The sequence below is a fragment of the Rhineura floridana genome, chromosome 4 (assembly GCF_030035675.1).
Source record: "Rhineura floridana isolate rRhiFlo1 chromosome 4, rRhiFlo1.hap2, whole genome shotgun sequence".
Taxonomy (NCBI): domain Eukaryota; kingdom Metazoa; phylum Chordata; class Lepidosauria; order Squamata; family Rhineuridae; genus Rhineura; species Rhineura floridana.
Genome location: NC_084483.1, coordinates 20740426 through 20767958, shown reverse-complemented (window position 1 = coordinate 20767958; position 27533 = coordinate 20740426). Strand labels below are relative to the sequence as shown.

At 45.6% G+C, this 27533-nt stretch overlaps 1 protein-coding gene across 2 annotated transcripts in view; it reads left to right on the top strand.

Annotated features, from left to right (window-relative positions):
• The window catches only part of LOC133384274 (mitotic checkpoint protein BUB3-like), a 44862-nt gene that overhangs the window by 4999 nt on the left and 12330 nt on the right, over positions 1-27533 (top strand). The window contains exons 2-5 of one of the 2 annotated variants that reach the window (XM_061626192.1): positions 13846-14004; positions 14934-15108; positions 15565-15781; positions 26043-26762. In XM_061626192.1, the coding sequence (XP_061482176.1) occupies positions 13927-14004; positions 14934-15108; positions 15565-15781; positions 26043-26445 (873 nt within the window). In that variant the 5' untranslated portion in view covers positions 13846-13926 and the 3' untranslated portion in view covers positions 26446-26762. Of the gene's footprint in view, positions 1-13845; positions 14005-14933; positions 15109-15564; positions 15782-26038; positions 26763-27533 lie in introns of both variants that reach the window. The other variant, XM_061626193.1, reaches the window with a different exon arrangement.

Sequence of the window (27533 nt, the reverse complement as noted above, 5' to 3'; positions counted from 1 at the left end):
TGTCGCCTCAACATGAATGCCATGCACGCTGCATGCACACGACTGCCATCAACCAAGATGGCAGAAGGGGCTTCTCTAAGGGGCTGATGCCCCTGGCGCCATCTTGGTTAATGGCATGCATGCGCGCTATGCTGCATGCACACATGCCTGCCATCAACCAAGATGGTAGCAGGGGTGTTAGCCCCTTAGGGAAGCCTTCACCACCATCTTGGTTGATGGCAGGTATGTGTGAAAAGTGCACACAGCATTCACTATAATAGGAGAGGTAGGTGGGGCATGTGGACAGGCATCACGGGCCTGCGTGGTTTGTAGGGGGGGCTGGCAGCTCTCTCTCTCCAATCTGCAGACCTGGAGTGCTACCCTCCCACCTTAAGGAGGGGCCCTTCAGGGGCCTCTGTGGGCCGCAGGGGCCCTCTGCCAGGGCCTGACCTGGCTGCCCTCTGGGGCCAGCAGTGGATAGAAGTTTCAAAACTGTATGAGCAATACCTGCTGAGTTTTCTGGAGCCAGAGTAGCTAGCTCAGTAGCATTTCCTGTCAGGAGCGAGGGGGGATAAAGAGCCAGTGTCAGTGTGGTGTAGTGGTTCGAGTATGGACTAGACCTGGGACACCAGAGTTCAAATCCTGACTCAGCCATGAAGCTCCCTGGGTGACCTTGGGGCCAGTCAGTCTCTCAGCGTAACCTACCCCACATGGTTGTTGCGAGGATAAATGGAGAGGGAAGAAAAACATGCACGGCACCTTGAGCTCCTTGGAGGAAAGGTGGGATATAAATGGGATTAATAAATAATTCTTTGCCGGGCCTCTCTCATTATCAGTCAGAAAGATAAATAAATCTCTCTCTCAGACTTGCTAGAATTTCAGTCCTTGAAGAGTCATTCCCTTCTTAACGCTCGCCTCCAAATGGGAGAGGACTGTCTTCCCATGCCTTCAAACCTCCTGGAATTTCCCCCCCATTTGTATGCTATTCGTGCATGTGTGCTTGTGTGTGTGTGTGTGCATGCATGTGCACATGGGGGGGAGGGAAGAGGGTCACTCTGTGATGATATGCAAGAAATGACATCTCTGCCTACGTGGGAGTTGGCCATCTGTAAACTAAGCCTGTTCCAGACAAGCAACCAGTCAATCCAGTGGGTGCTCAGCTCCTTCCTTGTAGGTGCCATTCTGTGGCAGATAACTACAGTATTATATAACACCTCAGCCTACCTTGGAAAGCTATTAGCTGGAGGCTTCTAAATCATTAAAGCCCTTGCAGTCTTGCCATTAAGTAGGTCAAAAAATGAGATGAGAATTCAGTAGAGAACTTGGCAGGCGGGAACGTGAGCGTGGTTGGTGAATGAGCAAGGCTGCCTTCTTTCTTCACCTCTGATGTTGCCATGGATGGGCTGTTCCAGACCAGCAACCAAAGAGAGAGTGGCTATACCCAAATCTGGAGTGGAATAGGCACCTTCCAGCCTAAGATCTGTGCTGGGGCTGGAGTCAGGCAACTTGAGCTGGGCTTACGTGATCAGAAGGTTGGCCTGGTCCAAGTACTATACGAGGGAGGGGCCTGGTTGGGGCTTTTGCTCTGCCTGGCTGTGGTGCACCCCAGTTCCTCTCTGAGGCCTGAATACACCCAGTCCTTAGTTATTTATTGGGCTGAAGGACACCTCTGCTCATCCCATGCTTAGGGCCCAGATGAAAAACATCCTCAATGAAGTCTTAGAAAAACAGCAAGCCTTTGCCTACTACATCTGTGGCATGGAGTCCCAGCAAAAGATTACACTTTGCGATTTGCCTAGGACAGGGAGAGACTTATTTCACTGGTGCCTTTGCTGGTTTTTAAAAAATAATGTTATTTGTTATTTAATTTTTGTAAATTGTATTGCCTTCATTGATGTATTTTTATGCTTGTGCCTATTTTTTTTGTAAGCTGCCTTGAGGGCCTTTGGCCAAAAGGTGGGGTAGAAATAATAATAATAATAATAATAATAACAACAACAACAACAACAACAATAACAATAATAACAATAATAATACCTGGGTTCTACATCACATGAAGGGCCTCTCCCCCCACCTCAGTTGGCCCATTGTACCAATCCTTGTAGCACATAAATAGGGCTCTGTGTGTGGCTCGAAATCTGCCTCTTTGCACCGCCAGTGTTGCTGCAAGGTGCACATGATGGACCCACACATTTTGAAAAGGGTAAAGAGATCCTGAGGCCCAGTCCAGGTAGATGGAAGTGGGCTGCACGGTGAGGTAATACTATGAGAGGGTTGCAGTTTTGCAAGAGTGCAGAAGGTGGCATTGGGCATAGAGGTTCAACTTCCTAAGAATCTCAGACTTGGTTCGCTTTCTATCATATTGGAAACATTTTAAGTACCCTTTTCTATCCTGGTGCCCTGCAGATATTTTGAACTCCAACTCCCATCAACCCCAGATGTCTAACACATCTGCAGGGCACCAGGATGGGGAAGCCTGTTCTGGACCCTATAGTTCTGAAGATATACTTAAAGGCCACAAGCATTGCCTGGTAAAATTCCATAGCTGAAATGAGATCTTCACAGGATGGGTGGGTGGGATTCAGGGTCCCTAACCCCACTGTATGATGAGAAGATTATTAAATTCTCTCCTCATATTGTTAGCAAACCTCCTGTGTAGACACGTGTTTCACATTCACACATTCTAGGAGTCTTGTGAACCAGGATCTTTAGACATTGGCAGTAGTGTATCTTTGCAGATTTACCCAGTAATTTACACTCACACAGATCTTAAACATGGAGATATTTATTGAACATATGCACACAGGATCAAAACATATGCATTTAACACTTCAGTGGGGAATACCTCAGTACCAATACATATCTATTGACATCAGTGGGGATAGCTCAGTAACAATATTTGTGACATAACTAAACTCCACACACACGTGTGTGCACATGTGCGAAGGAGCAAGCACCCAAGGCATAAGAGGAGATTGAGATCAGCGCAACTGGGCCTCAGTCATGCGCAGCTGGGCAGGGAGGACCAAAGTATGACTTCTGAAACACAGTCACACACACACAGTCAAAGACAGGCAGAGGGAGCAGATGTGGAGGCTACAGCTTTTAGGGAAAGGACCTCCAGAAGACAGGACAGAGAGAGCAAGATATACTTGGCAACTATCTAGATGACAATGCTGTGATTAGTAGGAGCCAGCATGGGTTTGTCAAGAAAAAATCCTGTCAAACTAATCTCATCTCTTTTTTTGACCGGGTCACTAGCTTAGTAGATGGTGGAAATGCTGTAGATGTCATCTATCTAGATTTCAGCAAAGCGTTTGACAAAGTCCCCTACGACCTTTTGATTAGCAAACTGTTCAAATGTGGACTACATGGAAATACTGTCAGGTGGATTCACAACTGGTTGGAAAACCGTACTCAAAGAGTGGTCGTCGGTGGCTTTGCTTCGGACTGGAAGGAGGTTTCGAGTGGAGTGCCACAGGGTTCTGTCCTGGGGCCGATACTCTTCAACATTTTTATCAATGACTTAGATGATGGGGTGGAGGGAAGTTTTATGAAGTTTGCGGATGATATGAAACTGGGAGGGATAGCTAACACAATGGAAGACAGGAATAAAATCCAAAGGGACCTGGATAGACTAGAAAATTGGGTTGAAATTAATAAAATGACATTCAATAAAGACAAATGCAGGATTCTGCATTTAGGCCACAAAAACAAAATGCACGGGTACAGGATGGGAAATACCCGGCTTAGCAGTAGTGCGTGTGAGAAGGACCTTGGAATTGTAGTGGATCACAAGTTGAACATGACCCAGCAGTGTGATGCTGCGGCAAAAAAGGCAAACACGGTTTTGGGCTGCATAAACAGAGCTATAGTTTCTAGGTCGAGGGAAGTAATAGTCCCACTGTATTCTGCATTAGTCAGGCCTCATCTGGAATACTGCATTCAGTTCTGGGCGCCTCATTTTAAGAAAGATATAGACAAGCTAGAGCGGGTTCAGAAGAGGGCGACGAGGATGATAGCCGGTATGGAGAACAAGTCTTATGAGGAAAGGTTGAAGGAACTTGGCATGTTCAGTCTGGTGAAGAGAAGGTTGAGGGGTGTCATGATTACACTCTTTAAGTACCTGAAGGGCTGTCACATAGAGGAGGGTACAGATTTGTTCTCTGCTGCTCCAGAAGGTAGGACTAGGTCTAATGGTTTTAAGTTGCAGGAGCGTAGATTCAGATTGGACATTAGAAGGAACTTCTTAACAGTAAGGGCAGTTCGGCAGTGGAACCGACTGCCTAGGGAGGTGGTGGGATCCCCTTCGCTGGATGTCTTCAAGCAGAGGCTGGACAGCTATCTGTGGGAGATGCTCTAGCTGTGGATTTCCTGCTGTGAGCAGGGGGTTGGAATCGGTGGCCTACAAGGCCCCTTCCAACTCTATGATTCTACTTTTCCTAGCCTTGGGGAGAAATCTGGAAGTACAACTGGAGCACATTGAGACTCCTGGGTCAGGCAGGGAAACAGCAAATGAAGCAGGCAGGCTCCTCACCCGAGGGCTTCTGGATCTCTACTTTGGCTAGCAGAAGTCCATGGGAAAGCTGGAAGAGTAGTGGAGACCTGAAAAGGTCTTCTGAGGCAGCTTCAGCTAGTGGGGGCCTCTGTTTCAAGGGTCCAAGAGAGTGAAGGAAAAGCAGGGGAGTCAGACCCCTGGGTTCTGGCTGGCTAAGTGATTCAGAAGGCCATTTCAGGTCCTTCCTTAATTTCCATACCTATTATGAGTCAGGGTAATGGGCTTTTGTGAAGACAGGTGGTGGCATCCACTTTTTAACTAGTTTGGTAAGATACAGATTTGAACAATGGGATCTTCTCCTGAGGGCCAAACTTTTACAATTGCTTTTGGGATTGCATTGATTTGATTGCCAAAGGCAATGTCCTGTGCATATGATTGGCAACATCCTCAGATGAGAGGTCTCCAGCCTCGTTGCAAAGTGAACCAAACTGAAGCCATTTTAAAAATCATGTAGGCTGTGTTGGGGTGGAGCGTCTCTCAGGTTTACAGGCTTGTAGCCAGCCTGCCAACAATGTTGTATAATATACTGCTCTATACCTATTGACTGGCAGACGGTTCTGGACAGACAAGAGTATTTCTTCACATAATGCATTATATTAATCTAAGGAATTTATTTATTTATTTATTGTACTTGTATACCGCCCTATAGCCAAAGCTCTCGGGGCAGTTTACAGCAATCAAAAACATTAAAACAAATACACAATTTAAAAATATTTTAAAAACAATTTAAAACACAATTTTAAAATTCAAAACAATATAAAAACAATTTAAAAACACATGCTAAAATGCCTGGGAGAAGAGGAAAGTCTTGACCTGGCGCCAAAAAGATAACAGTGTTGGCGCCAGGCGCACCTCGTCAAAACAATCATTCCATCATTTGGGGGCCACCACTGAGAAGGCCCTCTCCCCTGTTGCCACCCTCCGAGCTTCCCTTGGAGCAGGCACCCGGAGGAGGGCCTTTGATCTTGAACATAGTGTACGGGTGGGTTTGTATTGGGAGAGGCGTTCCATCAGGTATTGTGGTCCCAAGCCGTGTAAGGCTTTATAGGTCAAAACCAGCACCTTGAATTGAGCTCGGAAACATACTGGCAGCCAATGCAAGCGGGCCAGAATTGGTTTTATATGTTTGGACTGTCTGGTCCCTGTTACCAATCTGGCCACTGCATTTTGCACAAGCTGCAGTTTCTGAACCGTCTTCAAAGGCAGCCCCATGTAGAGTGCATTGGAGTAATCTAATTTGGAGGCTACCAGAGCATGGATAACTGAAGCCAGGTTATCCCTGTCCAGATAGAGACATAGTTGGGCCACCAACCGAAGCTGGTAGAAGGCACTCGGTGCCACCGAGGCTACCTGAGCCTCAAGTGACAGAGATGGTTCTAGGAGAACCCCCAAGCTACGAACCTGCTCCTTCAGGGGGAGTGCAACCCCATCCAGAACAGGTTGGACATCCACCATCTGGTCAGAAGAACCACCCACTAACAGCATCTCAGTCTTGTCTGGATTGAGCCTCAGTTTATTAGCCCTCATCCAGTCCATTGTTGCAGCCAGGCACCGGTTCAGCACATTGACAGCCTCACCGGAAGAAGATGTTCAAGACAGACAAGAGTATGTCTTCACATAATGCATTATATTAATCTAAGGAATTCATTGCCACAGGTGGCCCCTAACAAAAATGTCTTTAAACGGGGATTGGACTTTTCCTTCTATGTGAATTTGTTTATCAAAGATGGCTAAATGTGGGCTCCAACCTTAGGTGCAGTCTGCCCTGAGTTCTAGTTGATAAGAGGCAAGCAACTGCAGAGGGGTTCTTGCCTTCATGCCGTGTTTGTTGACTTCCTTGAAGCAATTGTTTGCCCGCCATTGGAAGCAGGAAACTGTGCTAGTTGGACCCATGCACATCTTGATCTGACCCTCTAGGGCTCCTCTTAATGCCCTTCTGAGGAATGCAAAGTTGCTTGAGTTGCATAAACTGAATCCAGGGATAGTGTTGCCAGGTCGGAGCCATCCAAAAACCTGAGAAAATGGGGGCGGGCCCTGGTGACATCACGGGGCGGGCCCTGGTGATGTCACGGGGCGGGCCCTGGTGACGTCACGGGGTGGGCCCTGGTGACATCATGGGGCGGGCCCTAGTGACGTCATTAAGCATGATACATTGTATCAACCACAGTTGCTTGGAGCATGCCATTCAAAAAAAATTCTCTGGAGATTAAAATAGAAATCTTACCTAAAATAGGGTGTTCCTAGGTCCATCTGAAGTGACAAGGTCATTCTTTCTCACAAGCTTAGGGTGATGCAAAATGGAAATGGACAGCCTTCAAGTTGGTCCCAGATAGGGTCTTCATGGTAAGCAGTATTCAGACAGAGGTGGTTTACTATCGCCTTCCTCTGAGTCTGAGAGGCAGTGACTGGCCCAAGGTCACCCAGGGAGCTTCATGGCTGGGTGGGGATTCGAACCCTGGTCTCCCAGGTCACAGTTCAACACCTTTAGGGAACATTTAATCTAGCTTCCTTGCTTCTGGCAAGAAGGGTTTACGTGCCCTCAGGCCAGGCCATTATAGAAAGAAAGGAGCTTAGTGTTGGAGCACAGATGGATGCTCCTGAAGGCAGCAACTATAAACATGCTTATTAAGGAACTAAACCCCATAGAACTCAACAGGACTTACTTCTGAGTAGATATAGTTTGGATTGTGCTGTTAGTAATGCTTGACTAGGGATCCTCTGCAAAGACATCCATATCCAAGCAGGGTTGACAACCCCCTGCATGGAATGCCCTGGCCTTATCTTTTAATGTGGCTGCTCCAAACTTCTTTACAGATTTGACCCTTCACTTCAGAAAGAGGTCTGAGAAATGTGTAAGAGAAAGAAGATTCTCTACCCTTTCTGTCTACTCTGTGGGGTGCTATAAACTCACTTGGACAGCCAATCCAATTCCAGTGAGTAATAATTGACAGAGAGAAAACACCCATGGTTTGGTCTACCTTCACAGGCAGCAGCTTGGGAACAACAACTGCAGCCACACTTTCAAATATGTGAATTCTCTTTTACCATTAGTGGGCAAAAAACAAACCATCATGCAACCAACAAGGCACATCATCAATGGGTTTTAGGGGTTTAGTTGACCACATGGAACCACTGTTGTTGCTTCTATGGATTTAAGGGAGGAGGGTCAAAGGTACATGAAATGCAAACAGAAAATGAAAAAAGACAGTGATGCTTCCCTAAATGCAATACCATACCAACCACAGCAACACATACCAAAGGGTCAGTGTAATCCTTCAACTTCTGGGTAGAACTCTTACTAGGACATTAGGGACATTTCTTGGGAGGTGCAGTTCTGATGCCTTCTAGTTTACTTGCTTCTGGCAAGAAGGGTTTACGTGCCCTCAGACTTGGCCATTATTGGAAGAAAGGAGTTTAGTGTTGCAGAGATGTTAGATGGGAGCACAGATAGATGCCCCTGAAGGCAGCAACTGTAAACATGCTTATTAAGGAACTAAGCCCCATAGAACTCAATAGGACTTACTTCTGAGTAGATACGGTTGCAGCCATGTTAAGGACAAGGGAGGACATTCTAGGCAAAACAGACAAATAATTGGGTGTCCGAACAAATTAAACCAGAACTATCACTAGAAGCTAAAATGATGAAACTGAGGTTATCATACTTTGGACACATCATGACAAGACATGATTCACTAGAAAAGACAAGAATGCTGGGAAAAACAGAAGGGAGTAGAAAAAGAGGAAGGCCAAAGAAGAGATGGATTGAGTACATCAAGGAAGCCACAGACCTGAACTTACAAGATCTGAACTAAATAGGACTTACTTCTGAGTAGATACGGTTGCAGCCATGTTAAGGACAAGGGAGGGCATTCTAGGCAAGCAGTTGGCAATCACAATTATACAATTATACAATTACCTCTAGTATTAAGGTAAAGGTAAAAATGTGACAGAAATAAAACCAATAGCACCAGGTTACAAACAATTTTTTTATTAACAAACACTATCTTTAAGAGAACAAAGGCAGGTTACATCACCAATCAATCTGCTAATCATAATCCAATTGCTAGTCCCAACTAGAGTAGAGACCCACTGAAGCAATGAAATTGCAGCTGGTTTTAGACATTTATCTCTGAAATGCTGAAATGTTAAGAGAACGGCGAAAGTTGTTATCTGGGAAGTAGGGACTAAATCAACCAACCTTTACTTATTTATTTATTAGATTTATATACCGCCCCATAGCCAAAGCTACCTGGGCGGTTCACAGCCAACTAAAACTTCAGTATACAATTAAAACACATAATTAAACAATTTAAAACATAACAGAAAAATTTCAAGATTAATAAAACATTTTAAAACACATACTAAAATGCTGAAATGCAAAAATGCCTGGAAGAAGAGGAAGGTTTTAACCTGGCGCTAAAAAGATAGTAGTGCTGGCGCCAGGCGTACCTCATCAGGAAGATCGTTCCATAATTCGGGGCCCACCACTTAGAAGGCCCTTTTTCTCGTTGTCATCCTCCGAGCTTCCCTCTGAGTAGGCACCCGGAGGAGGGTCTTCGATGTGGAGCACAGTGTACGGGTAGGTTCATATCGGGAGAGGCGTTCCATCAGAACCTTGGCTTCCTCTGGGTCATTCAGCTTTCCTCCACTTGCTAAAACTCAGGCCACATTCACACCACACATTTAATTCACTATTAAACTGCTACATCACACAATAATTTGCATTAATTAACTTATTTTGTAGAACCCAAACTTTCTTGTAGACCTGTAGGAGTATGCCACAAAGCTGCTGGAGGAGCCCTGCTGGATCAGAGTAAAGGCCCTTCATATCACAAGCTATATGGCTCTGTGTACCATTTGCTGGGAATCACAAGTGGGGACAGCACTGCTTGTGGGCTTCCCACAGGCATCTAGGTGGTCACTGTGCAAACAAAACGCTGGACTAAATGGACCTTTGGCTGATCCAGCAGGGCTCTCCTTATGTTCTTCAAACCCAGCACCCAACCCTGGCCAGTCAAATGCATCCTGTAAGTTCACAACCAGAAAGCAAGGCGATAGACCAGGGATTTGCAAACTCACCACCACCACTACTTGAGCATTACTGAGGGTCTTGGCAGACCACTTAATGACTGCTTTGCCTGCTGAAGCAATTGAATGGTTTTAAATTGCATCAAGATGAAACATCTTATAAAAGATTATACGAAATAAGAATAATCTTTTATAATGCTTGGGAAAATAGCAGGGAGTAGAAAAAGAGGAAGGCCAAACAAGACATGGATTGATTCCATAAATGAAGCCATATGATTCCATAAAGGCATGCCTACCAAGATCCTGCTGTGTGTGCTTCCTGGATGTTCTGGTCCTCGTCCCGGCTATCTACATACAGCAAGATAAATGTGGAGGGACAGGCACATCAGCGCTCAGCGCTCCCCAAACTAGGAGTTGTTCAGCAGACTACAGTCCCTTTTGCATCCATGAGCTGGTGAATTAACAGCTGACTAAATTAACAATTTTATCAATTGTCACAGTTATTTAATGTGGAGAAAAAGGAACACAATCTTTTCTTCACACTACTTTCCCAAAAGGACAATCTGCAATTTGTTTTGTCACTCTCCTGATATTGCCAGTGGGATATTTTAATTAATATTGAACTAAACTCTACTTTTCTCAGTGTTCTCTTTTACTGTTCTCCATATTTTTTATTTGAGCCTGTTAAATATTTGATGGTTATTCTTTTTTTTTCTTGACTTGCCAGTGAAATTCACACACACACAAAAGTACTTTGACTTGATTATGTTATTTCTGGCAATTCAGAATTCTGTTTTGAAAATGCATGCAGCCATAGTTAAATCTGCTATACTTTTGATGTGCCGTGCTCACTCTTGACCAGGATCTTAAGAACATAAGAAGTACATTTCTGGATCAGACAAAGTCTAGTCCAGCATTACACTGGTCAACCAGATGCCAATGGGAAATCCATAAGCAGAACTTGAGCACAGCAGCAGAACATCTTGTGATAGTGAATTCCATAGTTTAACTATGCATGACACTATATGAAGAAGTACTTCCTTTTTTCTGTCCTGAATTTTCCAACATTTTCCAACATCCAGATAGGCTGATGATGCTACCCTGTTCTTGCAGATTACCAAGTGGGGAAACCTAACAGTGGGGCCTGTCCAAGGTCTCAACAATACAGAAAGGCAAAACTGGCACCAGGAGAGCACGTTCTCCACATTCAGCATCTCATGTCATGTGCCATACCTCACTGCTTTCCTCAATCCCTCTCTCTCTCCTTTAAAGAGCTCCTTGCCTGCACCCTTCCTCTGCATTGTTTCACAAACATTGTTTCACAAGCATTGTTTCCGGAGCGGGAGAACCGGCTGGACTAAGGAGGAGGATCCGGCCCGGCCTGCCCTCCACGGCTCCTGCTGAGGCTGAGCCTGCAGGCCGCCGTGTCGGCCCTGTCTCGGCAACGGTTGCTAGGAGATGGGCGTCGCAGCTTGTCAGCCTCAGCAGGAGCCGTGGAGGGCAGGCCGGGCCGGCTCCTTTTTAGCCCCGGAGCCGGTTCCTCTGCTCTGGAAAGGACGGCCGCCGGCTTCACCCCTCCTGCTGTGGGCGCCGCTGGGCGGCAGCGGCCACGATGGGCCCCCCAGCGGCGCCAACAGCAGGAGGGGTGAAGCGGCCGGCCATCCTTTTCGGAGCAGGAGAACTGGCTGGACTAAGGAGGAGGAGCCGCCCTGGCCTGCCCTCCACGGCTCCTGTTGAGGCTGAGCCTGCAGGCCGCCGCGTCGGCCCTGTCTCGGCAGCGGTTGCTAGGAGATGGGCATCGCGGCTTGTCAGCCTCAGCAGGAGCCGTGGAGGGCAGGACGGGCCAGCTCCTTTTTAGCCCCGGAGCCGGTTCCTCTGCTCTGGAAAGGACGGCCGCCGGCTTCACCCCTCCTGCTGTGGGCGCCGCTGGGCGGCAGCGGCCACGATGGGCCCCCCCAGCAGCATCAACAGCAGGAGGGGTGAAGCAGCCGGCTGTCCTTTCCGGAGCCGGAGAACCGGCTGGACTAAGGAGGAGGAGCCGCCCTGGCCTGCCCTCCACGGCTCCTGCGCTGAGGCTGCCAGGCAGGCCGCAAGCCGCATGGGCCCCATCTTGGCCGGGGCTAAGAGGGAGCCGGCCCAGCCTGGGCTCCACTGCCACCACTCGCCTCCACCCACGGCAGCGGCCGCGATCCCCCCCCAACCAGAGACTTCAGCAGCCTGAGCCCCAGGGGAACTGGCTCCGGGCCGGCCGGGGCTAAGACGGAGCCAGGCCGGCCCAGCCTAGCCTCCGCTGCCTCCACTGCCACCGCTCGCCTCCACCCACCCATGGGCCATCAGATCACCCTCACACGCCCGGGCTCACCTGTATGTTCTCTCTGTGGGTGGTGGGCTGGTGGCGGGAGTGGGCAGGGGCTGCTGCTGGAGGAGTCCCTCACTGTGTCGGCTGCTCAAGTCCTGCCTGCCTGAAATTGTAAAGAGCGGAAGTCGGCCAGCCGCAGCCCAACATATGCGTGGTCAATCACGCATGCGTGGCTGAGGGGGCCAATAAAAAGCCGGAGATCCACCTTTTAAATTGAAATATAGCCGGAGGCCGGAGACGGCCCCCTTTTGTCGGAGTCTCCGGCAGAAAACCGGAGACCTGGCAACCCTATCCAGGGAGGATAGAGGCTTTTTGGGTAGGTGATTTTGTGTCCAGAAGACAGGCTAATTGTTGCTCTAGATGGGATTGCTTTCTCTCTGAAGGAACAGATACGTAACTTGGGCATATTCCTGAATACATATTTGTTATAAGCAGGGCAGGTGCTATCATTAGGCCAGCTAGGCGCCTAGAGCGCAGACCTCAGAGGGGCACAGTACTGACCTTTGAGGGGTACAGTTTTATACAGGTTAGTTTTTTTAACCCTTGTAAAAATGCAAATGACAATTTATATTTTTTATTTTAAGATAAATACCACAACAGTGCTATGGAATATAATTAATTATAAAGTCTTATGAAAAAATTATGTATTCTGTTTTTTATGTATCCTTTTTATACTCGAGTAACAGCGTGTTTGTGCAATTTTAGGAATACTGACCATTTAGAAAACTATCAGACCTGGAGAGAACTTGAATTGCACTTGTCTAAAGGAAAAACAATTGATTATATTAACCAGAAGAAAATTAGGCAAGAACAATGTTGGCGACAAATCTTGGAAAGCTTGATTGCTTTGGTCATAGTTCTTGGCATACAAACTTGGCATTCCGTGGTACAACTGAAAAGTTGTACAGTGCAAACAGAAGCGCTAAAAACACTTTAAAACATCATAAAAACAGATCTTAAAATAGATTAAAACAAAACAACGTTAAAAACATTTTTAAAAAGCTTTAAAAACATCTTTAAAAAGGGTTAAAACATTATTTAAAAACATATTAACAAGCAATTCTAACAGATAGGTCTCAAATTAAAAGACTTGTTGAAAGAGTAAAGGCTTCAAAAGGCGCTGAAAAGATAGCAGAGATGGTGCCTGCCTAATATTCAGCTATTGAATTTTGAAACTATTGTTTAAAAACTTTATGTAATCCTGATACAGATGTAATTATTTGTAACCAATAAACCATGGTTAAGAGACTGAGAGTCGTTTAATGGGCTTGTGCACTCTGCCCCCATCCCTTCTTACTTCTTGCAGACAAATTCACCCTGCCCACCCTGCATTTTATTTATTTTCAGAATTTAAAATTGCTTTTCCCTTTCAGAGCCTTACAATTATGTTGCAGCATTATTCTGTTTTTTTTTTTATGTGTGTGCTAGTAATGGCCAGCTCCAAACTGCAACTCTGATTAGAAATGAATGTGCAGTGGTTTGTGCTAACCATGGGTAAGAAAGATTTGAGAAAGCTCGGGTTAGATGAGTTGGCAGGCACACTGTTTGATAGAAACTTACGTTTGTGTGGTGGCTGGAAAAGCAATGGTCAGCGAGAATGGATAAATTTCACTAGGGATATATATGAAGAAGGAAAAATAACAAGAAAAAATGCATCTCTGTGTCTTAAGACTCTTATCTATAGGAAGATTTTATATTTAGGACTTTGATATTTTGATGTGGGTGAGTCTTGTGTAGTCCATGTGTTATGCATTTTACTGTTTCATGGACAGTTAAGTCTGATAGTCTTTCACTTTTAAAAGCCTGTTATTGTACATATTAATGGAACAGGCAATCTTTTGGTGCTACCTTTACACTGTTAAAGTAGAAATCCTAATATTAAAGCTGAAAAATGTAATAATACTTGATAACTTTTTCCAAGGTGTATACGTTGTCTGTGTCTGGTGACAGACTGATAGTGGGAACAGCTGGTCGGAGAGTTTTGGTATGGGACTTACGAAACATGGGCTGTGTTCAACAGAGAAGAGAATCAAGTCTTAAATATCAAACTCGTTGCATCAGAGCATTCCCTAACAAACAGGTATTTAAATTGTGCTGCAGTAAATGTAGGAAAAATAGTCTCCATTGTATCAGATGAGATTTATGATTGACTTGTTCATAATGTTTATTTTGAGTCTTGCAAGTTTTATTGCTACCTCTAAGACAAATGATAAATTTGCTCTACTTTTCTTAGGAGGTTTTGAAGCTGCTAATGTGGTTGGAAACTACAGCAACTTTAATATTTGTTTCTAAAATTATCACAGAGAACTCTGAATTATGCAGGAACACTAGACTAGCATAAATGCTAGGCTCTAAGAAAATTAATGTTCTGGGAAATACTGTTACAGGATTTAAATTAAAAAAACCTACTTGCTTAGGAGTTATTTCTGGGCTTGGCATGTCTCTTTCCTAAACCTATCAAAGCCACAAAAAGAATTAACATAAGAACAAGAGAGTCTTTGTTTCATAATTCCTTTTCAGGGTTTCAGTGTAATGTTTAGCTTTTTTCTGCTCTTCTTGAGGTGGGAAAAATGTAAAGGAAAAGGCTTCTTCATGTCAGATAGCAAGATAGCTAGGAGACATTAAATGAAAGTGAACTTTGTCAGATGTTATTTCTATCCAAAAGAGATCTTTTGGGATCTGTTCTTTCTAAAAGCACTAGTGTGTCCTCTGTTTTCACAGATAACACTTAATGTCAGAACTGGAATGCAACGTTCTTTATCAGGAAACATTGCTAAGGAAATAATCTATATTTCCCTTGGGAATCTCCTCTCTCTTTTTGTTCTTTCTTTCATGTTCATGCATCTTTGGGATTCAGAGTGGACCTATGTCTCTCACTAGTTAAATGTGATGTAGAATGGTTGTGCACATCTTATAAATGTTTTATGGATACAGAGCTGTTCATAAAGGGAAAAAAACCCTATATGATCAGTCATAGAAATAAGTGAGGATTTTCTCTTTGTCCTATAGGGTTATGTGTTAAGCTCTATCCATGGTTTTGTTGCTGTTGAGTATTTGGATCCAAGTTTGGAGGTACAGAAGAAGAAATACACTTTCAGATGTCACAGATTGAAGAATACAGTTGAACAGATTTATCCAGTCAATGCCGTCTCTTTCCACAATGTTCAGAACACATTTGCTACAGGTAATCTATTATTCTTAGTAATGGTGTTGGTTGATAAGATCCAATTCTTCAGTTATATTGGTGAAGCAGTCATGTGAAAAGCTTCAGTTGTTCTGTGAATCCTTTAACATATTTAGAACATTTCATTCTCAAAAGTATAATTTAAATATAAGCTAAAAATATAGTTTCTACTTTGTAGCTGGTTTGCATGCTTGTAAACCTGGTAACCTGTTGGATTTGAAAACTTTCTGCATTTATTTATTTATTGTTAAATTTATGTCTTGGCCTTCCTCCCAAAAGGAGCCCAGGGCTCCTTAATTAAGAACCTATTGTTTATCCTGCACCATGTGCTTGATTTTTATGCACTTCCTACAGAGAAAATAACAAGTTTCCTTATACTTTCTATACATACTTAACTGTACAGATATTGGTAATGTTAGTTTCTGCTCTTATGGCTCTTTGCAAATCCTTTTGTAGGTGGTTCTGATGGCTTCATCAATATTTGGGATCCATTCAAGAAAAAGAGACTCTATTGGTTCCATCGCTATCCTACCAGCATAGCATCTCTAGCCTTCAGTAATGATGGAACCACCCTTGCAATTGCATCATCTTATATGTATGAAATGGGTGACATTGAACATTCTGAAGATGGTATCTATATTCCGCAAGTGACAGATGCCAAAACAAAACCCAAGTGAGTAAATTTCACCTATATTTGAGCTTTTTCTGCCATTTATTCCAGGATTTATTAATTTTCCTAAATTCATGAATCCCGTTCCGTGCCCGGTACTTCCGGGCAAAGGGGCAAGTTTGCGGCCACAGCCGAAGCCCAGGCCTGGGCGTGTGTGCACGCGGCGCGCCGGCGCGCCATCGTGACACACAGGAAGGAGGCGGGGCGGCTGAAGGCCATTTAAGGCCACTCCACCAGCTTCCCGCCCTCCTTTGAATTTTGGCGGCGGCGAGGCTTTTTGGCGCGGCAAGGGCCGCAGCGCTGTGAGGCCTTCCAGTGCTGGCAACTGCTGCGAGGCTCCCGGCTTGGCAGCCTTGAGGCCTCACAACGGCGGTGGGGGCCTGAGGCCAGCTTGACCGTCCCTTAGCGCTAGCCTCCCCCCCAGCAAGAGCTCACAAAACAAATTTTTTTTTTTACAATAATTTTTATTCAAATTTTCATAAAACATACAAAACAAAATCATAAAACATTCAAAGACAAAAAACAAAACAAAACAAAAATGATTAAACAAAAAAATAAAATGTTGACTTCCCATTTGTCGCAGATCAAATCAGTTATAGGTCTACAATATATAACAATCCTGTCTCTTAAATTATATTATAAAATCACTTTCCTCCAGTAGTTATCTTAATTAATCATCAAATCTCATAAACATTACTTTATTCTTTCCACAAAAAGTCAAAGAGAGGTTTCAATTCTTTAAGAAATATATCTATCAATTTTTCTCCTAATAAACATGTCGATTAATCCATCTCGTTAATAATAATAATAATCTTATTGTCATAACCATAGTCCAAATAAACATATCGATTAATCCATCTCATCAAAATCTGTTAGGTCCAATAATTTCAATAGCCATTATTCCATTATCCATATTAATTCCATCTTCCATCTTCAATAGTCCTGTTAAGTCCAGTAATTTCAGTGTCCAATCTTCCATTATCAGTATTCCATAATAATCTTGCTGTCATAGCCATAGTCATATAATAAGAGTCTGATGGGAATTTCCTCTATCCCAAATATTTTCTTGCCATCAATTCTGAATAAGTTGCTGAAATATTGTTGTAAAGTCATATCTCTGTTCTTCTTTTTTACAAAATGCACTGGCTCATCTCTTGAGAGTTTTTCCATTGTCACATGGCTGCAGTTAATTCCATAGATTTTCTCTATATCAAGCTCCATCACGTCATTCCAGTCCAGAAGATTATCCAAGCCATTGATAACTTTATCTCTAATATCTTCATTAATTTCTTCAGAGATAACGTTAAATTCCAAACAGTAGATTTTATTTCTAATATCCATAAACTCCAGATCTTTTTCCAATTCCACATTTGTTCCAATCTCCAGGGCTTGTATCTTCCCTTTATTTTTTCTTTTCTCATCTCTGATCTCATTCTCCTCTCTCACAGGATCCCCTATTTCTTTAAGCTCCTGCGTCATTTTGCTCAGTTCAATTTTCAGCTCCTTACTGCCCTGTCGCAGGGTTTGTTTCGTTATCTCAATCTCATCCATTATTTTCTGAAACATAATTACTTCCAGATTCTCAGCCACTTTCTTGATTGCCATTTTTAAAACCACGAAAACAAAACAAAACAAAAATAAAGAAGAACCACTTCTTATTTCAGCAACAATTGTGTTAATATTTCAGGCTTGATGACATCACAGTATAAACAGAGCAGCCTGCCTTATCTCTCTATGTTCAAGAATACAAAACAAATTTAGTTCCCAGCATCAAAACAGTTAGTGGCGTCGTGAAGAAGCAGATTCGTCAAAATAAAATAGACCAAAAAGAGAATAGTCCCAGACAATATAATGTTCCTCGGAATAGAAATCCCTCTTCTGTTTATATCTTTAGAATGCACTTCCAGGACAGCTTTTTGCAATAGAAACAGAGATAAGCTGTTAATTTCGTGAATAACAGAGAAGAGTTATAGCTCACCCAGAATTTCTTTAAAGCTGATTCATTTGACAAATCTCTTTTTGCTGCAACAATTTAAACCAAGTAAAAAAAATAATAGAAAGAAGGGTGCTTGCCTGTTAGTCCATTTTCTCTTTGAAGAAAAGATAAACGTATCGCATTAATCAGATAGAGCTTGTTCGGAAGTCCGTCCAGCATTGCTGGCTGGACCTTTTCTCATAAATTAATGAAATCCAGTCCTCCCAACAAAAACAGGCTTTTGAGGTTGATCTCTACGTTTCTCCCTGCCCGGGAGAAATTTCATCAGTCAAAAAAAAAATGTTCTGACTGATTTATATCTGAATAAGCTTCTTTTGAGGTGGGAGCCCGTCTCAAAAGCAGGCACAAGCGAAGTCACCCTTCCCGGAAGTCCGCTCACAAAACAAATTTAAATGTCCTGGCCTGAGTGCCTGCTGTGCCACTCCCAGGGTCGCTGCCGTGCCTCGCTGCCGTGCCTCGCCGCCGCCGCCGCTGCACGCAAAGGCCTGGCCTAAGGAAAGGCCAAGGAAAGCTCCACATGTGCTGAAGGCGCCATGCACACTCTCTGAAGGCCTCGCCGCCGCCGCCGCCGTTAGGCTTCCTGGTTGATAGTATAGCTTGACAGTAGGACTAGAGTTGATTTTATCTTGTATTCCCCAAGCTTTCAATATCCATAGGTTGATAGACATTTGGTGGATAAAATTGTCTACTTGTTGTGTAGGAGAAGAATCTCAAACTCTCATTCTTCTTGAATAGGAGCTATTATGTGAAGTCATGCCATTATTACTAGCTCACTGCTTTAAAATTAAGTTGAATTTAGGATAATTTATATGGGAGAATCTAGTTATATTGAATCTTTAAGTTTTCAAACTATTGGCAATCTTTTTACAGTCACATAGATGTGAGCTCCTCGTGCAGTACACCAAAGCAGAGCTGCTATAGTGATGGTTTAAATTATAAGAAAATAATTTTAAATTGGTGTGTTTAACTCTTTAATGTTCAAGATTGTGCCATGTCTGCTAGTAAAGAAAATACTAGCTTTTGTTGCACAGCGCTATAATGAATCCAGCCTAAAGCTAAATGCATCATGATTTTCTTTCCCTCAGCTACTGTGTGCACACTGGAGTTTATTTCCCACATTCAGGTTTACCACTTGAGTATATTATAGTGCCAAGAAAATGCATATGCCTCCAGTGTTTGGAACCTCTGGGCACTGGCTATTTCCACTAGCTCCACAGCTGCCTGGTATCTCTACCAGCATATTTGCTAGCATATTTGCCTTCAGGAAGGGGAGGTGGAGCAGAGATGAGTATACTCGCCTGCAGAGCTTGGAAAAGTTACTTTTTTGAACTACAACTCCCATCAGCCCAATCCAGTGGCCATGCTGGCTGGGGCTGATGGGAGTTGTAGTTTTAAAAAGTAACTTTTCCAAGCTCTGCTCACCTGTAGGGAAAGATGATCTGGAAGATGGCCTTTATGCTGTGTAGTACAGGAATGTGTAGACTTCTACTCTGTATTTACTAGAACCCCTAGATCTACCAACCACAGCTAGGAGCACAAGATATTTAGATTTAAAGAACAGAGTGCCTCTGAGCACATTCTGAACATAGGAATTTGTTTTTGGGACCAAAACTCTGTCTTGGAGCTGGCTGTGAGGCCCTGCACCTGGTGTTGGGCCGAGGAGACAGTAAACTAGGGTTGCTGCTGGTGTACCATCCACCCTGCTACCTGGCAGCTTCTCTGACCGAGCTGGTGGAAGTCATCTCGGCTGTGGCATTGGAGGAGCCCAGGACGATAGTGCTGGGTGATTACAATGTCCTTACTGAGGCTGCCTCTAGTGTTCCGGCTCAGGACTTCATCGTCTCAATGACGACCATGGGATTGTCTCAAGTTGTTGTTGACCCAACACATAGGGCAGGGCACACCCTCAACTTGGTTTTTGCTCCAGATGAAGGAAAGGGTGGTCTGGAGATAGGGGGGGTGGATGTCACCCCATTGTCATGGTCAGATCACTTCCTGGTGAAGTTTAGACTTACGGCTCCGATCCTTCCCTGCAGGGGTGGTGGACAAATTAGGATGGTCTGCCCCCGGAGTCTAATGGAATCCACTGGATTCCTGAATGCCCTGGGGAGTTCCCAGTAGATAGAGCAGGTGACACTGTTGAAGCCCTTGTTACGCTGTGGAACAGCGAGGCGCATCGGGCTCTCAACACGGTTGCCCCCGTGCGCCCTCTCCAGCACTGTGGAGCCTGGCTTGCACCTTGGTACACCAGTGAGCTAAGGGGAAAGAAACAGGTTGGACAACGGCTAGAGCGCAAGTGGTGAAAGACATGCTGTGAGGCTGATCGGGCACGAGTAAAACATCATAACTGTGCCTACTGTGTGGTGGTGAGGGCGGCGAAGAAGTCCCACTTCTCTGCCTTCATCGCATCCTCAAGTAGCCGTCCGGTGGAGCTTTTCCGTATTGCCAGGGGTCTGTTGACATCAACTCCAGGAAATGGAGTCTTAGACCCTTCAGAGGCCCACTGTGAATTGTTTGCAAGGCACTTTGAGGGTAAAGTTGCTCGCCTTCGTAGCACTCTTGATGCTCCATCCACATCTACTGTAGTCCCCAATGAGGTGTCCAGTGCAGCGTCTGCTGCAACTTCTTGGGAACGGTTTCAGTTGATGATGTGGACAAGGTGCTGCGATGATGCGGCCAGCAATGTGTCCTCTCGATCCTTGCCCTTCTTGGCTTATTAAAGCTTGCCGAGGGGGTCTGACCGAGTGGATCCAGGGTGTGGTGAATGCATCATTGCGGGAGGGAGTGGTTCCAGCCGCCTTGAAAAAGAGGCGGTGATCCGATCACTCCTGAAAAAGCCCACCCTGGACCCATTGGTTTGTGACAACTACTGACCAGTTGCAAATACCCCCTTCTTAGGGAAGGTGATTGAGAGGGTTGTGGCGCAGCAACTGCAAGTACTCTTGGATGAAACAGATTATCTTGACCCATTCCAGTCTGGGTTCAGGCCTGGTTATGGGACTGAATCGGCCTTGGTTGCCCTGATGGATGACCTTTATCGGGAGAAGCACAGGGGGAGTGCACCTCTGTTGTTCTTATTTGATATCTCAGCGGCTTTTGATACCATTGACCATGGTATCCTTCTGGGCCGACTTGGTGAGATAGGTGTTGGAGGCACTGTTTTACAGTGGTTCCGATGCTATCTCCAGGGTCGTTTTCAGAGAATAGCATTGGGTGACTGTCTTTCGGCCCCGTGGCAGCTGTGCTATGGGGTGCCGCAGAGTACCATCTTGTCCTCCATGCTATTTAACATCTATATGAAGCCCTTGGGAGCAGTCATCAGGAGTTTGGGGGCAAGGTGTCAGCAGTATGCTGATGATACCCAGCTCTATTTCTCTGTAACATCTGAATTGGGAGAGGCCGTGCAAGCCATGGACTGCTGCCTGGACTCCGTGGTGGGCTGTATGAGGGCCAATAAACTGAGTCTGAATCCAAACAAGACAGAGGCGCTGTGCATTGGTGGTTCCTGAGTTCGGATAATTGGTCAGTTGCCTGCTTTGGACGGGGTCGTATTCCCTCTGAAAGAGCAGGTCTGTAGTTTGGTGGTGCTCCTGGATCCATCTTTGTTGCTGGAGGCCCAGGTGACCTCAGTGGCTAGGAGTGCCTTTTACCAGCTTCTGGACTGGGATAGTCTGACCACTGTTGTCCATGCACTGGTAACCTCCAGGCTGGATTACTGTAATGCGGTCTATGTGGGGCTGCCCTTGAGGTTGGTCCGGAAGCTGCAGCTGGTGCAAAATGCAACGGCGAGACTGCTCACTGGGGCAGGGTATCACCAACATGCCACCCCCCTGCTGAAAGAATTGTGCTGGCTGCCCATTTGCTACCGGGCCAAGTTCAAGGTTCTAGTTTTGGTGTACAAAGCTCTATACAGCTTGGGACCAGGATATCTGAAAGACCGTCTTATCCCTTACATACCCAGTCGATCACTGCGCTCTGCAGGTGAGGCCCTCCTGCAGATGCCATCTTATCAGGAGGTTCGTTCTGCACAATCTATGATGAACTTCCGCCAGGCCTTGAAGACCTGGCTCTTCAGGCAGGCTTTTGGGGTGGGTTATGTTTTATTATTATTGTTGAGATTTTTAGTGTTTTAATGTATTTGTATGTTTTTACTTTGTATGTCACCCAGAGTGGCTGGACAGCCAGACAGATGGGCGACTAATAAAATTTAATAAATAAATAAATAAATAAGCAGACCTTTAGTGTGTCAGCACCTACCCTGTGGAATTCCCTCCCTTTGAATATTAGGCAGGCGCCATCTCTGTTATCTTTTCGGCGCCTTTGGAAGACTTTCCTCTTTCATCATGTCTTTTAGGTTGAGACCTATCCCAGTCTGCGTCTGTATTAGGAATGTTTAATATGTTTTTTTTAATAATGTTTGTAACCCTTTTTAAAAATTGTTTAATGTTTTTAATGCTGTTTTGTTTTAATGTATTTTAAGATCTGTTTTTATGATGTTTTAAAGTGTTTTTAGCGCTTCTGTTTGCTGCCCTGGGCTCCTGGTGGGAGGAAGGGCAGGATACAAATTAAATAATAAATAGATAAATAAATAAATAAACTGAACTGAGCTTAAAGTCCTTTCACACAAAATTCCAGTCCTGGTTAATTCTTTTATTTTGGCAGCCTTACGTAGATTAAAAGTCATTTTGTTACTATAGTTAACCCTCATGCAGACATGGCAGAAAAATCGCACTGGCTGACTGTGGGGTATATTTGGACCCCAGTGAGATTTCCAGTGGAAGGATGGAGTGATTTTGTCTCCTAGAGACCTTTTTTTTCCTGTGCTTGGTAATACCAAAACACCTTGAGCCAAAAAACACTTATGCAGAGGAGGTAGCAATTTTCTGAACTGGCCCCTTCCCCATGCTTATTCCGTAAACAACACAATTTCTGGAATATTTTTGGACCCCAGTGGTTTTTTATTTGTAGAAGGAAAACAACAACAATAATAATAATAATAATAATAATAATAATATTTTATTTGTGAGTCACCTATCTGGCCGAATTAACGGCCACTCTAGGCGATGTACAATAACACAATAAAATACAATACATAACCACAGTGAATAATCAGTCTAAAACCAGCCTTCCAATTAATAACATCATAAAAACTAATCCACCCCAGAAATCTTATAGGCCTGCCTGAATAGCCAGGTCTTCAAGGCCCGGCGGAAACCCATCAGGGAGGGGGCATGTTGAAGGTCAAAAGGAAGGGAATTCCAGAGGGTGGGGGCCACAATCGAAAATGTCCTCTCTCTGGTCCGCACCAGTCTAGCTGTTTTGACCGGAGGGACCGAGAGGAGGTCTTGTGTGGCTGATCTCGTTAGGCGGCATACTTGGTGATGCTGGAGGCACTCCTTCAGATAAACTGGGCCGAAACCATATAGGGCTTTAAAGGTCAACACCAACACCTTGAATTGGGCCCGGTAAACAACTGGTAACCAGTGTAGATCTACTAACACCGGAGTGATATGATCATGGCGACGGCTGTTCTTAATCAAATGTGCCGCCGCATTCTGAACCAGCTGTAACTTCCGGACCGTTTTCAAGGGTAATCCCACGTAGAGCACATTACAGTAGTCTAAGCGAGAGGAGACCAGGGCATGTACCACCCGTGGGAGTAGATGGACAGGAAGGTAGGGTCGCAGCCTCTGTATCAGATGTAATTGATACCAAGCTGCCCGGCTCACTGCCGAAACCTGAGCCTCCATAGACAGCTGGGAGTCAAGAATGACCCCGAGGCTGCGGACCTGGTCCTTCAGGGGTAGTCTCACCCCATTGAGCACCAGGTCTATATCTCCCAACCTTCTCTTATCTCCCACGAGCAACACCTCGGTCTTGTCTGGGTTTATTTTCAGCCTATTCTCTCCCATCCATCCACTAACGGATTCCAGGCACTTGGAAACGGTATCCACAGCCAACTCTGGTGAGGACTTAAATGAGAAATAGAGCTGAGTGTCATCCGCATATTGGTGACACTGCAGCCCAAAACTCCTGATGATGGCCCCCAGCGGCTTTACATAGATGTTGAATAGCATGGGGGAGAGGATAGAACCCTGTGGCACTCCACAATTGAGAGGCCAAGGGTCTGAAACCTCATCCCCCAATGCCACCCGTTGGTGCCTGTCTGAGAGATAGGAACGGAACCACCGTAAAACAGTGCCCCCTATTCCCAGTTCCTCCAGGTGATTTAAAAGGATACCGTGGTCGACGGTATCGAAAGCCGCTGAGAGATCCAGGAGGACGAGGAAGGTATATTCTCCCCTATCCAACGCCCTCCTCATATCATCCACCAGGGCGACCAAGGCTGTTTCGGTTCCATGTCCAGTCCTGAAGCCCGATTGGAATGGATCTAGATAATCTACTTCATCCAAGTGTGTCTGCAACTGTTTGGCCACCACTCGCTCAATCACCTTGCCCAAGAATGGTAGATTTGAGACTGGGCAAAAGTTATTCAACTCTTGGGGATCCAAGGAGGGCTTTTTCAAGATGGGCTTTATCACTGCCTCCTTGAAGGCTGATGGCATTGCACCCTCTTCCAAGGATGCATTTACCACTGCCTTGATCCCTCCGCTCAGCCTCTCTTTGCAGCTCATAATGAGCCACGAGGGGCAAGGATCAAACAGACAGGTGGTAGGCTTCACAGTAGCAAGCACCTTGTCCACTTCCTCAGAGGGAAGAGGCTGAAACCGATCCCACTAGACCAGAATGTAACTGGCCGACTCTGGCCCACTTCCTGTATCCACGGCATACGGAATCATGCTCTTCAGGCGCTCGATTTTATCAGCAAAGTGCTTAGCAAATACATCACAGGAGGCTTTAGAATGCTCCATGGGTTCCTGGGCAACTGGACCGACCAGGCTTCGGACCACTTGGAACAACCTCCTGGGACAACACTCTGCAGACGCAATAGAGGCAGCAAAGAAATCCCTCTTTGCTGCCTTCGTTGCCACCTGGTAGGCAGCTATTGCTGCTCTAACCAGTGTCCGATCGTCATCAGTGCGAGATTTCCGCCACCGGCGCTCTAGTCGTCTCACCTCCTGTCTCAGACCCCGCAACCGTGGTGTATACCAGGGTGCTATCTGAGCTCTATTCAGGGGGAGAGGACGTTTCGGAGCCGCCCGGTCTATTGCCCTAGTGATCTCCCTATTCCACTCCCTCACCAAGGTTTCGACCGGGCGTCTTCAGTCAGCTCCAAATCACCCAGCGCATTCAGGAATCCTTTCGGTTCCATCAGGCGTCTGGGACGGACCATCCTAATAGGTCCTTGTCCCCTGCGGAGGGTGTGCGGCATTAAGAGGTCTATATTCACCAGGTAGTGATCTGACCATGACACAGGGTTAGAAAAAACAGCCCCATCTTCAGAGCACTTCCCTCCCCTCCCGAGACAAACACAAGGTCAATAGCATGACCGGCTACATGGGTGGGCCCTGTGTTACTAAGGTGCAGTTCCCAGGAAGTCATGGTTTCCATGAAATCCCGAGGGGCTCCAGTGAGAGCGGTCTCGGCGTGCACGTTGAAGTCCCCCAAAACCAATAGGTTGGGGGAGAGCATCCGCACGCCCGAGACCACCTCGAGCACCTCGGTCAGGGAGTCCGCTGTGCAGTGGGGAGGGCGGTACACAAGCAGAATCCCTAAACTGCCCTTTGGGCCCAACTTCCAGTACATGCAATCAACAAACTTGGTCTCATGGAGAGGGGGTCTGGTGAAAACCAAAGACCCCCGATAGATGACTGCCACTCCCCCTCCCTGCCTACCGATCCTTGGTTGCTGTGCGTATTGGAAACTGGCTGGGCACATGGCCTCAAGTGTGGGAGCTGAGGCCTCATCCAGCCAGGTCTCCATAATATACACAAGGTCTGCGTTCTCATCCAGGATCATATCGTGGATGAGAGTTGTTTTCTGCACCACAGACCTTGCGTTACACAACAGCAGTCGAAGGTCGGATGGAGTCCTGCATCCCCCAGTTATCTTCTGGTTGTGGACAGGCCCGGAACAAGGGATGGATATGATGCATTTATTCCTTGTTCCCCTAAACTGGCGTGGCCTGCCACCCGCGCCTTTCCAGGATCTGCCGCCTAGCCTTTTAATATCATGGCTCTCCACCCTCCCCACAGTACCCCCCTCCGGTTTGCACATGTCCCCCGCTCTGTCTACCGATCAGGCAGGCCCCCCACCCCCAATAACTAAATATAAAATTATCTGTGTCTCTCTTGCTTCACAAGGCAGGATGGCTCGCCTACCGTTGGTAAACCTCCTGCCTCCTGTCGCTCCCGAGTCTCCACCACAGCTCTCTCCTGTCTCTCCCGTCTCCACTCCTCGTTGCTTCCCCGCCGCATCCAGTGGCTCCTTCTCCTCATCGAGACCGAAAACGCCTCATCTTCTTTCTCGGGTTCCTGTTCTTCTGGAGCGGCCGATGGAGGGTGTGCCGTGTCGCGTTGATAGTATTACGGCCTCTCCCTCCCCTTCCGCAGCGGACGAAGCTGCCGAGGACGAGGCGGGCAGCGCGGACAGCGCTGCTGTACCTGGGCCGCTCCACACCCACAGCCAGCCGACTCCTCCGCACAAACAGGAGATATCCCGAGGCCGCCAGAGCAACCAAGCAACCAAGCAACCAAGCAGCGGAGGCTAGAGGGCCGCAGCGGGAAACGCAGGTCATAGCAGCAGTGGAAAAGCGGCAGTGGATTGCTGCCGGAAGGTACGGGCTAGGAAGGCACAGTATCATGCTGGATTGGACTCTCACTCAAGGGGCATGAAACCACTTTCCATCAAAACACACTACTCCAGATCACCTCCAGGCTCTCATCCTGGAAGTGGCCCAGAGAAAAACAAGAAACGCCCCCAGAAGAAAACAATCAACACCACACATAAAACCCTGCCCTGCAAAATTAATTAAAAGGGGGTGAGCCCAAGCCCTCATCACACCCCAAAGAGGCAACCGCCTTCAGGGTAAGTGCTAACTGGCTGAAATTCAGGGACGTTGTATGGTTGACATCACGTGAGAATGTTGCAGAAGGACAACCCTGTAGGTCTACTCATGTATAAATTAAACAATGAAAATTGTGCTTGGGGTAGAAATTTGCCTCCGGGGCTTTTTGCTGGGATATTTTTGGACCACAGTGGTTTTTTGTTTCCAAAAGGAAAACATTAAGTGATAAATAGCTGAAATTTGAGGATGTTGTACAAGTGACAGTTTGTGACAATGTCTTAGAACAGGAATTTCCAAACTGTGATCCCTGGACCACCAGTGGTCTGCAAGTTTCATTCAGGTCGTCCATGGCATGTTTGCATTAAATATTCATATTTATTTTTAATTGAATGTTTACTGCTTCTTTTATTTCTTGTATTTTAATTGTAGTACAGTTTGAATTCTACGAAATGAAAATTGTAATACAATAAAATACAATATAAGAAATAAAAGGAGGAATAAAAATTCAATTAAAAATCAAATAGCATCTAGCACAGTGCATTACAATAGCTACAGCAGGCAGAAAACTCATTAACTGCTCCACCATGATCATCAGCAATTTTCAAATGGTCTGTGGGGGAAAAAAGTTCCGAACCGCTATTGATGTGTAAATGACACAATGAAGGATGGAAATTTGCCCCCAGGGCCTTTTGCTGGGGTATTTGTGAACCCCAGTGATTTTTTATTCCAGAAGGAAAATGATAGGTGGTAACTGGCTAAAATTTGGGCACGTTGTACAGATTAAAATTTGT